This window comes from Lolium rigidum, chromosome 3 (genome assembly GCF_022539505.1).
Source record: "Lolium rigidum isolate FL_2022 chromosome 3, APGP_CSIRO_Lrig_0.1, whole genome shotgun sequence".
In the NCBI taxonomy this organism is placed as follows: Eukaryota; Viridiplantae; Streptophyta; class Magnoliopsida; order Poales; family Poaceae; genus Lolium; species Lolium rigidum.
Window position 1 is genome coordinate 272,530,476 of NC_061510.1, and position 14,520 is coordinate 272,544,995.

General features: G+C 44.1%; 1 protein-coding gene across 1 annotated transcript; it reads right to left on the reverse strand.

Annotated features, from left to right (window-relative positions):
* Nucleotides 1-287: 287 nt before the first annotated feature.
* Nucleotides 288-11,104, reverse strand: LOC124696537 (ATP-dependent DNA helicase PIF1-like). The gene is made up of 3 exons (XM_047229252.1): nucleotides 10,464-11,104; nucleotides 784-1,738; nucleotides 288-410 (listed from the first exon to the last, which is right to left on the reverse strand). Exons 1-3 carry the CDS (start codon nucleotides 11,102-11,104, stop codon nucleotides 288-290), a joined length of 1,719 nt encoding a protein of 572 aa, XP_047085208.1.
* Between the last annotated feature and the right edge of the window lie 3,416 nt (nucleotides 11,105-14,520).

Sequence of the window (14,520 nt, forward strand, 5' to 3'; positions counted from 1 at the left end):
CGGGGACATCCGATAAAAAGGGGAGGAATAGCCAAAAGAAAAGAAAAAGTCAGTCTGCACTAAGGAACCACGGCCTGCAGGTTTCGTGTTCTGCTGTCCCCGCCGCCGGAAGGCTCCGCCGTCTTTGCTCCCCATTCCCCGGGGCTGACTGATTTGTTCGCGGCCCGGCCACCTTCCCTGACTGGATCCCCTGCGCTCCCCGTCGTCGCCGCTGGGGAGAATCGCGGCCCGCCCCCGTCGCTGAGTTGCTACCGGACGCGCCCGCCGGTCCTATCGCGCCAGACGGTCTACGACGCCCTCTTCCCATGGTTTGTTGGCTGACACGCCACCTCAGCTCTTGCCCTGTAGTACCTCTGGTTTGAAACATTCTGTCCTGGGTTCTTTGCTGCTTCAATCCCAATTCCATCTGTCTGCAAACTGCAAAATTGGTCTATTCTAGCGTTACTTTTGCCTTTGTGAGGATAGTCTATATGAGACAATGTGTTTGCTCTTCCATTGTGGTGAAGTTCTGTTATTACGAAAAATAATTGAATTGCTGTTAGCTTTGTCGTTTGTCTTGGTATTTTAGCTGTATTTTTCTTAATAAGCAAATATAAGAAGTTAGAAAGAACTCTACCTTATCCTTATGCATTAGAAAAATTGGTCTGGATGATTATTGTTACAGCTTTAATTGTATCAAAAGAATGTTCAGAGTTTGAAATAATCATGAATGAATTAGTGTACACATAATAACAGAGGGTTTACTTTTTTCCTCAAAGTTTTCATAACCTATTTGGTCAGTACTTCCGTGTAGACAATATTCTTTGTGTAAGTGTCACTTGTACTTTTTTCCATCTTTTTATTCTCCTTCTTGTTCTCCTTCTTCTTGTTCTCCTTCTTATTGTTATCCTTCTTCGTAATCTCATTCTCCTCTTCACATGTACCTATTAGTACCTTTATGTTTGATGTTGCAGTTGCTCTTGAAAGTGCGACATATAGTTGACCATGTGAGAAAACTGGTTCAGGTAGGTAGACGCCGACATTTGGTATTGTCTGACCTTGTGATTTGTTTATTGTCATGGCGAAGCTCAGCCTGACTGGAAATTGTTTCCTCTTGAAACGGAACGGAAACATTTCTTCATCTGAGGGGCACAATGATATTCGAGGCAAGAAAACTCGCATTCCAGAATGCTGTCCTAGCACAATCTCCGCATCAATTGCATTTTTTTGGAATCCACGTACCACCAATCTTGTCCCGTTGCAGAGGCCATTAGCGGGGTCAATGTTCCTGAGTAGTATGATCGGACAATTAATCTTCAGCTTTAGCATATGTGGAGGCAGTCCGTTTGGGGTAAGGGCATTTAGAAAATCTTCTGGATAGTATCCATGTGGGTCTTCTTCTACGGAATCAAAGCTGTAGTACACCATCTCATTCCCTTGGAATCGATCAATCATTTTTAGATTGATTCTGTCTACGCAATCATTTTTTGTTGCTAAAATTGCTCTTGACGTGATGTATTTTGGATCCTCTAGGGAAGAGCCTGGTGTTCTGTAGATATGGTCGATGAGTTTATCTAGGCCATTATCATCCACCTTATTTGGGACGCATATACTTGTAGGTAGAAGTATTTCGCCATCCTCGTTTGTCTTCTCGGTTCCGTTTCCAATGCGCAGTAGGTATTCCGCAAACCCCGGGTCATTCTCAGCCCTCATATTGCGCACAAGCTTCATTTGTCTCATGCATTTCCATAGGTCTGACCTGCTTAACGACGCATCAACTATTTGAGCTCTTGTACCCTTTCGGACAACGGGGAGCACTTGTCTAAAGTCTCCTCCAAATACCACCGTTTTCCCGCCAAATGGAAGATCCGGTCTGTCCATTATGTCCCTCATGCTTTTGTCTAGCGCCTCAACTGCCTCGTCTCTTTGTCATAGATGCTTCATCCCAGATTATTAGAGAAGCCGCTTGCAGTAGCTTGGCTGTCCCGCTCTGTTTTGTGAACCCACAAATTGCTCCCTCATCTATTCTTAGTGGAATCTTGAACCTGGAGTGTGCTGTCCTCCCTCCCGGCATTATGGAAGTGGCAACACCGGAAGTTGCTCGTTGCCGAGCAATCTTTCCCCGATCGCGTACCGTGGCCAAGAGTGCTCCGTAAAGGAATGTTTTTCCGGTGCCTCCCGGCCCATCGACGAAGAATATGCCTCCTCTTTGGCTGTCAATCGTTGCTAGGATTTCGTCGTAGGCCGCTCTCTGCTCTTTGTTAAGGTTCTCATGTAAAGATTTGTCCTCAGGGTTTACCTCGATCGATGACTCCTCGGTCATCTCTCTAGGCACGTCATCTGTCATGTCATACTGCGGGTCGATCTCTGGTAGAGGAAACGACTGTATTTCTTTTCCCATTGATTGCAGTATGTCCCTGATATTTTTTAGTACCATCTGTTTGACAGTGTGCTTGCATTTGCAGTTTCTGCTATAGTCTTCAGACATTGCCTCTAGGTGATTGGACCAGAGGCTACGGACGTCGCTAGGCTCGCAAAACACCAGGATTGTCGCAAATAGTCTTCGTAGCGATGATGGCATCTGAAACAACTCCGCTTCTGTCATGCAGTCATCTAGTGTGTTGTCTGCCTCAATGAGCCCCCTTTTTTCTGCAGCCTCACGGAAGTTTTGCATTAGTTGTCCATCGACTGTTTTTAGGTCTTCATAGCTTGTGGCACCTGGCACGTGGTTTAGGAGAACTCGGAGATAGTATCGTTCTCCTTCGACGAGGATGTGCTGCGACGATCCTGCCAACCTGTAATATACCTTTTCGTGTCCTCTCTTGCCAAAACTTCCCTTTTTTCTGCCAAGTATAGTGTTCTGGGAAGTCCCTATATAGTATACCTCGTGCTTTCACATTTTGGTTGTTTGCTTCAAAGTATGCTCGTCAACATTGACCTATCTCGCTCCCTCACGGCTGATAACATTGCTGATATTTTCTTTGCCGTTATACGAGACCATATGCATATTTGGGAGATGTAGCTGCAATTCGTCGGACGGATGGGTGTATTTTGCTTAGTTGGAAGCCGTATATTCTCCACGATTGCTTCGGAGGTGTTACCCACCGTGCATCTCCGTACTTGTCTAATCTCGTCGATTTCGGCTTCATTTAGTTTCTCACTCACGGATACAGATGCCCGGTCATGTCCCTTGTAGATGTACTTGAACAGGTACTTACGGCTTTAATACTTGAGCATATCTCAACATTTATGTGGCAGTTGAACATCCTCAGTAGATAGGGGTTGTAAGGAACAATCCACCTATTATCTAGAGTGCACTTCCGGACTGTTTCGGTCCGGCCGTCATTGCGTCTCCTATACACCGGGTAGGAGTCCTTGCCTTGAATTGTATTTTCGTTAAATGGTCTTGGATAATTGTTCTTGCATGTCTGGCGGTCCTTTGTGCATGAACAGTTTCTATTCGAGTGCACCGCAAGGACCATGCATCATATGCTTGATGACCATTTTGTATAGCTCCGGGTAATTGTGCTTGTTAGGGAGCTCAGCTGAGATGATTTTGTCATATTGCTCTGGACTTGTGTACTTGTATTTTCCTGTCATGATCAGCAAGAAGTGTGCATGTGGTAGTCCTCTTTTCTGGAACTCGACAACATACGTATATGCTTTAACGGTTCCAAGAATGCTCTTTTCAAATAGCTGCTTCTTCATCTCTTCTAGCTTTGCCCTAAAAACATGGACGACGATATCTGGGCGATCTTGTGGTGTTTGACCACGCTCTAGTTCACGAGTAATTTCTTCCCAGTTGGGGTTGCAGGTCATCGTGAGGAATATGTCCGGCTTTCCGTATTTTCTAACTAAAGCCATTGCATCTAGGAATCTGTGTAGTTTATCTCGTGGCCCTCCAATAAATGATGAGGCGAGGATTGTTCGTTTTCCGACCGCATTTCCATCTTGTTCTCCCGCTCGAATGCTATCCGGAAGGCCTTGGTATAGATCTGCCCTTAATTTGTTCCGATGATGAAACATATAGTCCAGTCTAGAGCTCTCAATCTTGATGTATGTATCTACAACAAACTGTTGGAGCAGCCGTCCGCCATATAATATTGGGTTGAATATGTTTGGTCTCGTATGTAATTTATAGCAATAGTATTCTTTCATGGTTACCCACAGCCCACCGGTTGCATCTCGTTCCAAGCATTGTGACATAAAAAGTTAGTTGCATTTGTAAGAGTGTATCATATATAAACACAATATGTGAAATATTTACCCGGGTCCTCTCCATCATCGTTATCTTGTGCGGCATCAGCCCTCCTCACATCTTCCTCTTTTGTATTTGCCTTTGGAATCTTTCGATGCCAACCCAGTTCACCTCTTGGAAAGAACAGAGGATACGATAGCGGATCATAGCACCCATAATATGCTTTAATGCTCTGTATTTCCTTGTTGTTTCCATGTAGTACTACGTTCTTGACAAAAGTATTGTTTCCTTGATTTCCTTCGACCCACACTGCAGCTACCTCCGAGGTGATTGGTGCGTTGTATCTTCTCTGGTCCAATCTTTGGTCAAGGTTCAAGATGAGCCTGTAGTCATCAAGGTTTTCGGCTTGTCCCAAACTCCTAAAGCTGTTCGTAGTATGGGTTGTCACGTAGAATTCCAGCTTTTATGCGGACTAAGTGTTTGTCTTGCTCATACGTTTCCTTGCGGCAACGCCGGTAGCGATGTTCTAAGCTTGGATCATCGTCATAGAAATATAGCTCCAAATGCTTTGGGTCTGAGTGACTATTAAGAAATGAGTGTAGATTATGATAGATCCGACCATGAGCTCGAAAGGTGTAAATACCAGCTCGTTCGAATGTCCGTTGTGTCTCCGTCAAGTTGGCGGTATAGAGTAGTAAACGAAAAGTGTCCGTTGAAAAATCTTATGTGGTCCCGGAAATATCTTGCGTCGAGTCGTTGCTTGTCCAAAGTCTCATGAGTTCAGGTGTTGTCTCCGGATTGGCAAGTTTTATATTTCCATTCTTGCAAGCATAACCCCTTTGTTTCATACTCGGAATTTTTTGGCACCGCAAAATAAGCAATCTTCCCGAGTCTTCAGCATGTGTGTTTTTTTTGGTATGTTTCTGTAGACGTCATCGTATGGATCAGGTTTGTTGCTTTGCTTGTCTTCTTTGATTTCGATTTCCACTTCGGTTCCCATTCCGTTATGATTTGCAACATCAAAAGTTAGTAAAGTACGATAATATAATGATGCAAATATATTTGAAATTGTATTGAGCATACCTTGACCGAGAGAACATGTATTCATCCTCGCATGTGTCTTTTTCATATGTAACTTCATTATCACCTGCGCAGCAAATTTAATTTTATATTAATTTATGTTTTCCATAATAATACATATGAAATTGATAACCTTACCATGATCATCATCATTGCGGAATGATTGTGCTTGGTGCATCTAGATCTATGTTGGTTGGACACGCTGAAGAGGGGATATCTGTCCATGAAGTTTGGTTAGTTGTCTATGCTGTATATTGCTTTGGAAATTTATGAGTACTATATAAAATTAGAATATTACTGTCAGTCATGACTTACGGCTGTTTTATAGTTTGTATGTCACCGTTGCCCTTCTTCATCATGGATATTATGAGATCGATAGCCTTAGCGTGTTCATCATCATTTCTGAATGGCTGTGCATGTGCATCTGCGTTATTGTTTGGTGTACACAATGGATAGAGGATGCCTGTCCAAGAAAGTTTGTTATTTGTTCATACTCAATATTGTTTTTGATATATCGTAATATTGTAGAAAATTTAAGTATTACCGTTAATCATGACTTCCGGCTGCTTTAGAGGTTCTATGCCATCATTTTTGTTGTTCATTATGGATGTCTCTTTTTCGATGACACCGAGCCAGCTTTTCCTCTCGTTTTGCCGAGAATTCTTCGTTTCGACGATGTAGCAATGTTTGCCTTTCTCCCGGCGCCACGGGCTTTCTTCTTCCATTTAAGTTAGATGTACCAGCTTCGTGTTGTTGTGTGATATATGCCGGGTTCACCATTGCAATTGATTCTCAGCCCTCATATTGCGCACAAGCTTCATTTGTCTCATGCATTTCCATAGGTCTGACCTGCTTAACGACGCATCAACTATTTGAGCTCTTGTACCCTTTCGGACAACGGGGAGCACTTGTCTAAAGTCTCCTCCAAATACCACCGTTTTCCCGCCAAATGGAAGATCTGGTCCGTCCATTATGTCCCTCATGCTTTTGTCTAGCGCCTCAACTGCCTCGTCTCTTTGTCATAGATGCTTCATCCCAGATTATTAGAGAAGCCGCTTGCAGTAGCTTGGCTGTCCCGCTCTGTTTTGTGAACCCACAAATTGCTCCCTCATCTATTCTTAGTGGAATCTTGAACCCGGAGTGTGCTGTCCTCCCTCCCGGCATTATGGAAGCGGCAACACAGAAGTTGCTGTTGCCAGAGCAATCTTTCCCTGATCGCGTACCGTGGCCAAGAGTGCTCTGTAAAGGAATGTTTTTCCGGTGCCTCCCGGCCCATCGACGAAGAATATGCCTCCTCTTTGGCTGTCAATCGTTGCTAGGATTTCGTCGTAGGCCGCTCTCTCGCTCTTTGTTAAGGTTCTCATGTAAAGATTTGTCCTCAGGGTTTACCTCGATCGATGACTCCTCGGTCATCTCTCTAGGCACGTCATCTATCATGTCATACTGCGGGTCGATCTCTGGTAGAGGAAACGACTGTATTTCTTTTCCCATTGATTGCAGTATGTCCCTGATATTTTTTAGTACCATCTGTTTGACAGTGTGCTTGCATTTGCGGCTTCTGCTATAGTCTTCGGACATTGCCTCTAGGTGATTGGACCGGAGGCTACGGACGTCGCTAGGCTCGCAAAACACCAGGATTGTCGCAAATAGTCTTCGTAGCGATGATGGCATCCGAAACAACTCCGCTTACGTCATGCAGTCATCTAGTGTGTTGTCTGCCTCAATGAGCCCCCTTTTTTCTGCAGCCTCACGGAAGTTTTGCATTAGTTGTCCATCGACTGTTTTTAGGTCTTCATAGCTTGTGGCACCTGGCACGTGGTTTAGGAGAACTCGGAGATAGTATCGTTCTCCTTCAGCAGGATGTGCTGCGACGATCCTGCCAACCTGTAATATACCTTTTCGTGTCCTCTCTTGCCAAAACTTCCCTTTTTTCTGCCAAGTATAGTGTTCTGGGAAGTCCCTATATAGTATACCTCGTGCTTTCACATTTTGGTTGTTTGCTTCAAAGTATGCTGTCAACATTGACCTATCTGCTCCCTCACGGCTGATAACATTGCTGATATTTTCTTTGCCGTTATACGAGACCATATGCATATTTGGGAGATGTAGCTGCAATTGCTGGACAGATGGGTGTATTTTGCTTAGTTGGAAGCCGTATATTCTCCACGAGTGCTTCCGGAGGTGTTACCCACCGTGCATCTCTGTACTTGTCTAATCTCGTCGATTTCGGCTTCATTTAGTTTCTCACTCACGGATACAGATGCCCGGTCATGTCCCTTGTAGATGTACTTGAACAGGTACTTACGGCTTTAATACTTGAGCATATCTCAACATTTATGTGGCAGTTGAACATCCTCAGTAGATAGGGGTTGTAAGGAACAATCCACCTATTATCTAGAGTGCACTTCCGGACTGTTTCGGTCCGGCCGTCATTGCGTCTCCTATACACCGGGTAGGAGTCCTTGCCTTGAATTGTATTTTCGTTAAATGGTCTTGGATAATTGTTCTTGCATGTCTGGCGGTCCTTTGTGCATGAACAGTTTCTATTCAGTGCACCGCAAGGACCATGCATCATATGCTTGATGACCATTTTGTATAGCTCGGGTAATTGTGCTTGTTAGGGAGCTCAGCTGAGATGATTTTGTCATATTGCTCTGGACTTGTGTACTTGTATTTTCCTGTCATGATCAGCAAGAAGTGTGCATGTGGTAGTCCTCTTTTCTGGAACTCGACAACATACGTATATGCTTTAACGGTTCCAAGAATGCTCTTTTCAAATAGCTGCTTCTTCATCTCTTCTAGCTTTGCCCTAAAAACATGGACGACGATATCTGGGCGATCTTGTGGTGTTTGACCACGCTCTAGTTCACGAGTAATTTCTTCCCAGTTGGGGTTGCAGGTCATCGTGAGGAATATGTCCGGCTTTCCGTATTTTCTAACTAAAGCCATTGCATCTAGGAATCTGTGTAGTTTATCTCGTGGCCCTCCAATAAATGATGAGGCGAGGATTGTTCGTTTTCCGACCGCATTTCCATCTTGTTCTCCTGCTCGAATGCTATCCAGAAGGCCTTGGTATAGATCTGCCCTTAATTGTTTCTGATGATGAAACATATAGTCCAGTCTAGAGCTCTCAATCTTGATGTATGTATCTACAACAAACTGTTGGAGCAGCCGTCCGCCATATAATATTGGGTTGAATATGTTTGGTCTCGTATGTAATTTATAGCAATAGTATTCTTTCATGGTTACCCACAGCCCACCGGTTGCATCTGTTCCAAGCATTGTGACATAAAAAGTTAGTTGCATTTGTAAGAGTGTATCATATATAAACACAATATGTGAAATATTTACCTGGGTCCTCTCCATCATCGTTATCTTGTGCAGCATCAGCCCTCCTCACATCTTCCTCTTTTGTATTTGCCTTTGGAATCTTTCGATGCCAACCCAGTTCACCTCTTGGAAAGAACAGAGGATACGATAGCGGATCATAGCACCCATAATATGCTTTAATGCTCGTATTTCCTTGTTGTTTCCATGTAGTACTACGTTCTTGACAAAAGTATTGTTTCCTTGATTTCCTTCGACCCACACTGCAGCTACCTCCGAGGTGATTGGTGCGTTGTATCTTCTCTGGTCCAATCTTTGGTCAAGGTTCAAGATGAGCCTGTAGTCATCAAGGTTTTCGGCTTGTCCCAAACTCCTAAACTGTTCAGAGTATGGGTTGTCACGTAGAATTCCAGTTATTATGCGGACTAAGTGTTTGTCTTGCTCATACGTTTCCTTGCGGCAACGCCGGTAGCGATGTTCTAAGCTTGGATCATCGTCATAGAAATATAGCTCCAAATGCTTTGGGTCTGAGTGACTATTAAGAAATGAGTGTAGATTATGATAGATCTGACCATGAGCTCGAAAGGTGTAAATACCAGCCGTTCGAATGTCCGTTGTGTCTCTGTCAAGTTGGCAGTATAGAGTAGTAAACGAAAAGTGTCCGTTGAAAAATCTTATGTGGTCCCGGAAATATCTTGCGTCAGAGTCGTTGCTTGTCCAAAGTCTCATGAGTTCAGGTGTTGTCTCTGGATTGGCAAGTTTTATATTTCCATTCTTGCAGCATAACCCCTTTGTTTCATACTGGAATTTTTTGGCACCGCAAAATAAGCAATCTTCCTGAGTCTTGAGCATGTGTGTTTTTTTTGGTATGTTTTTGTAGACGTCATCATATGGATCAGGTTTGTTGCTTTGCTTGTCTTCTTTGATTTCGATTTCCACTTCTGGTTCCCATTCTGTTATGATTTGCAACATCAAAAGTTAGTAAAGTACAGTAATATAATGATGCAAATATATTTGAAATTGTATTGAGCATACCTTGACCGAGAGAACATGTATTCATCCTCGCATGTGTCTTTTTCATATGTAACTTCATTATCACCTGCGCAGCAAATTTAATTTTATATTAATTTATGTTTTCCATAATAATACATATGAAATTGATAACCTTACCATGATCATCATCATTGCAGAATGATTGTGCTGGTGCATCTAGATCTATGTTGGTTGGACACGCTGAAGAGGGGATATCTGTCCATGAAGTTTGGTTAGTTGTCTATGCTGTATATTGCTTTGGAAATTTATGAGTACTATATAAAATTAGAATATTACTGTCAGTCATGACTTCTGGCTGTTTTATAGTTTGTATGTCACCGTTGCCCTTCTTCATCATGGATATTATGAGATCGATAGCCTTAGCGTGTTCATCATCATTTCTGAATGGTTGTGCATGTGCATCTGCGTTATTGTTTGGTGTACACAATGGATAGAGGATGCCTGTCCAAGAAAGTTTGTTATTTGTTCATACTCAATATTGTTTTTGGTATATCGTAATATTGTAGAAAATTTAAGTATTACCGTTAATCATGACTTCCGGCTGCTTTAGAGGTTCTATGCCATCATTTTTGTTGTTCATTATGGATGTCTCTTTTTCTGATGACACCGAGCCAGTTTTCCTCTGTTTTGCCGAGAATTCTTCGTTTCGACGATGTAGCAATGTTTGCCTTTCTCCTGGCGCCACAGGCTTTCTTCTTCCATTTAAGTTAGATGTACCAGCTTCGTGTTGTTGTGTGATATATGCCGGGTTCACCATTGCAATTGATTCTCAGCCCTCATATTGCGCACAAGCTTCATTTGTCTCATGCATTTCCATAGGTCTGACCTGCTTAACGACGCATCAACTATTTGAGCTCTTGTACCCTTTCGGACAACGGGGAGCACTTGTCTAAAGTCTCCTCCAAATACCACCGTTTTCCCGCCAAATGGAAGATCTGGTCTGTCCATTATGTCCCTCATGCTTTTGTCTAGCGCCTCAACTGCCTGTCTCTTTGTCATAGATGCTTCATCCCAGATTATTAGAGAAGCCGCTTGCAGTAGCTTGGCTGTCCCGCTCTGTTTTGTGAACCCACAAATTGCTCCCTCATCTATTCTTAGTGGAATCTTGAACCTGGAGTGTGCTGTCCTCCCTCCTGGCATTATGGAAGCGGCAACACCAGAAGTTGCTGTTGCCAGAGCAATCTTTCCCTGATCGCGTACCGTGGCCAAGAGTGCTCTGTAAAGGAATGTTTTTCCGGTGCCTCCCGGCCCATCGACGAAGAATATGCCTCCTCTTTGGCTGTCAATCGTTGCTAGGATTTCGTCGTAGGCCGCTCTCTGCTCTTTGTTAAGGTTCTCATGTAAAGATTTGTCCTCAGGGTTTACCTCGATCGATGACTCCTCGGTCATCTCTCTAGGCACGTCATCTGTCATGTCATACTGCGGGTCGATCTCTGGTAGAGGAAACGACTGTATTTCTTTTCCCATTGATTGCGATATGTCCCCTGATATTTTTTAGTACCATCTGTTTGACAGTGTGCTTGCATTTGCAGTTTCTGCTATAGTCTTCAGACATTGCCTCTAGGTGATTGGACCAGAGGCTACGGACGTCGCTAGGCTCGCAAAACACCAGGATTGTCGCAAATAGTCTTCGTAGCGATGATGGCATCTGAAACAACTCCGCTTCTGTCATGCAGTCATCTAGTGTGTTGTCTGCCTCAATGAGCCCCCTTTTTCTCGCAGCCTCACGGAAGTTTTGCATTAGTTGTCCATCGACTTGTTTTTAGGTCTTCATAGCTTGTGGCACCTGGCACGTGGTTTAGGAGAACTCGGAGATAGTATCGTTCTCCTTCAGCAGGATGTGCTGCGACGATCCTGCCAACCTGTAATATACCTTTTCGTGTCCTCTCTTGCCAAAACTTCCCTTTTTTCTGCCAAGTATAGTGTTCTGGGAAGTCCCTATATAGTATACCTCGTGCTTTCACATTTTGGTTGTTTGCTTCAAAGTATGCTGTCAACATTGACCTATCTGCTCCCTCACGGCTGATAACATTGCTGATATTTTCTTTGCCGTTATACGAGACCATATGCATATTTGGGAGATGTAGCTGCAATTGCTGGACAGATGGGTGTATTTTGCTTAGTTGGAAGCCGTATATTCTCCACAGTGCTTCTGGAGGTGTTACCCACCGTGCATCTCTGTACTGTCTAATCTCGTCGATTTCGGCTTCATTTAGTTTCTCACTCACGGATACAGATGCCCGGTCATGTCCCTTGTAGATGTACTTGAACAGGTACTTACGGCTTTAATACTTGAGCATATCTCAACATTTATGTGGCAGTTGAACATCCTCAGTAGATAGGGGTTGTAAGGAACAATCCACCTATTATCTAGAGTGCACTTCCGGACTGTTTCGGTCCGGCCGTCATTGCGTCTCCTATACACCGGGTAGGAGTCCTTGCCTTGAATTGTATTTTCGTTAAATGGTCTTGGATAATTGTTCTTGCATGTCTGGCGGTCCTTTGTGCATGAACAGTTTCTATTCAGTGCACCGCAAGGACCATGCATCATATGCTTGATGACCATTTTGTATAGCTCTGGGTAATTGTGCTTGTTAGGGAGCTCAGCTGAGATGATTTTGTCATATTGCTCTGGACTTGTGTACTTGTATTTTCCTGTCATGATCAGCAAGAAGTGTGCATGTGGTAGTCCTCTTTTCTGGAACTCGACAACATACGTATATGCTTTAACGGTTCCAAGAATGCTCTTTTCAAATAGCAGCTTCTTCATCTCTTCTAGCTTTGCCCTAAAAACATGGACGACGATATCTGGGCGATCTTGTGGTGTTTGACCACGCTCTAGTTCACGAGTAATTTCTTCCCAGTTGGGGTTGCAGGTCATCGTGAGGAATATGTCCGGCTTTTCGTATTTTCTAACTAAAGCCATTGCATCTAGGAATCTGTGTAGTTTATCTCGTGGCCCTCCAATAAATGATGAGGCGAGGATTGTTCGTTTTCCGACCGCATTTCCATCTTGTTCTCCTGCTCGAATGCTATCCAGAAGGCCTTGGTATAGATCTGCCCTTAATTTGTTCTGATGATGAAACATATAGTCCAGTCTAGAGCTCTCAATCTTGATGTATGTATCTACAACAAACTGTTGGAGCAGCCGTCCGCCATATAATATTGGGTTGAATATGTTTGAAACTACTGTCTGAACTGAATAAACTATTGTCTGAACTGAAATACACTAAAAAAGATTTGTGCACAAACTGAATAGTTTTGATTTGTGCACAAACTGAATAGTTTTTGTGATTTAGAAATATTTTCTAGTAGCTTGGTCTTTAGTTTCAATGACTTCAAAGGTCATGTATAATTTTGATCATTTTACTGATTATAAGATTTCAAGTATTGCGATCCGTCAAGCAATATGGTTAGTGCTCTAATTTACAGGGTTTAGCACTTTCTGTTGTACTTAATCCTCATGGTTTATACCTAGCATGTTTGGTGATGATAATTTAAATATATACATGGCAGGTAACACACCGTATCTAAGTAGGATTCGGACTCCCTAGCTTAGTAGGAATCGTACTCCCTTGTTAATTAGTGTTAGGAGTCCCTGTTGGATAATTAGGCACAATTTCCATGATTAATTCCAGAATATTAAGCATGACGACAGTAACTACTAACATGTGAAACTCGAACATACTAGATGCAGTGATCAACATGAACAGTAGCGAGCAAACCAGTACAACATCCATCGCTAAACAGATCGAGATATGTCGCACGTACCGATCTGGTGGAGGTGGCGGTGGAGGTGTAGCAGACGATGTCGCAGCAGTAACGTTGTTGATGACAACGTTGTTGACGACGGGGACGACGGGTCGAAGTAGATGGCGTTGTAGACGACGGTAGGCAGCACCGCCCGACTTGGACGGAAGACGACCCGTGATGAAGAGCTTGAGCAGTCGCGCGAGCGCTTCCCAAAAACCTAATTCGCCCTCTCCCGTACAGGATCGCAAGGACGAGTGGTTCCGGAGACCTGCTCTCCCGTTCGCCGATGCACGTCGGCTCGCGGGATGGAGTAGGCTACGATGGCGGCGCAAGCAGAGAGGTGGAAACCCTAACTCGTGTATTAGATGTATTTCTGCGGTAGCCGGGCAAGAGGTTATATAGGCTCGGGAAACCCTAGGCAACGTGGGCCACGCCCACGTCGCACGAACGTTTCGAGTCGGTTACAGATAGCCCACGATCCGGGAGCGACCCGAACCGACTAACGCGTGACGCGTCCGTCTAGGACTCTGTTCGTTTTCCTGAGGTGCAAAAAGTAAGGAAAGTCTCGGCTCGAGGCTCAATCCACTCAACACGAGCGCGGCGCGCGCGTCGTGACGTGTCGTGTCGAGTCGAGTCGAGTCGAGTCGAGACGAGCGAGCGAGGAGGAGGAGGAGCGCGCGCGTGTAGCACTCCTATTCTCACTCACTTACTAGTGGTGAAACAACCCACCTTATAAGGTGGTCTAACTTCCTCCCAACTTTCCATGTGGGACTAAACTTCCCACCTCTTGCCACTCCCTAGTGAGCTGCCACCAACTTGGGCTCAAACTCACAAGGCTGCCACTATGTGGGCTTTGAGATTTATAGGAAAACTGAAATCTAATTTGGGCCACTAAAAGTGGGCCCAATATTTCAACAATCCCCCACCAGATCTCAAATCCCCATTTAGAGATTTACCAATACTCACTGCTTGTTTATATACCAGTGTTTCGGGAGACTGTTAAGTTGAACTTCCGCCTAGAACCTTAAGCTACATCCACTCACACTTGAACAATGGACTAAGCCTTGAATTGCAAGTTTTGCGTGAACAGGGTTTCACTCAAAGTCATGACCAGTACATGGCTGCCAGTA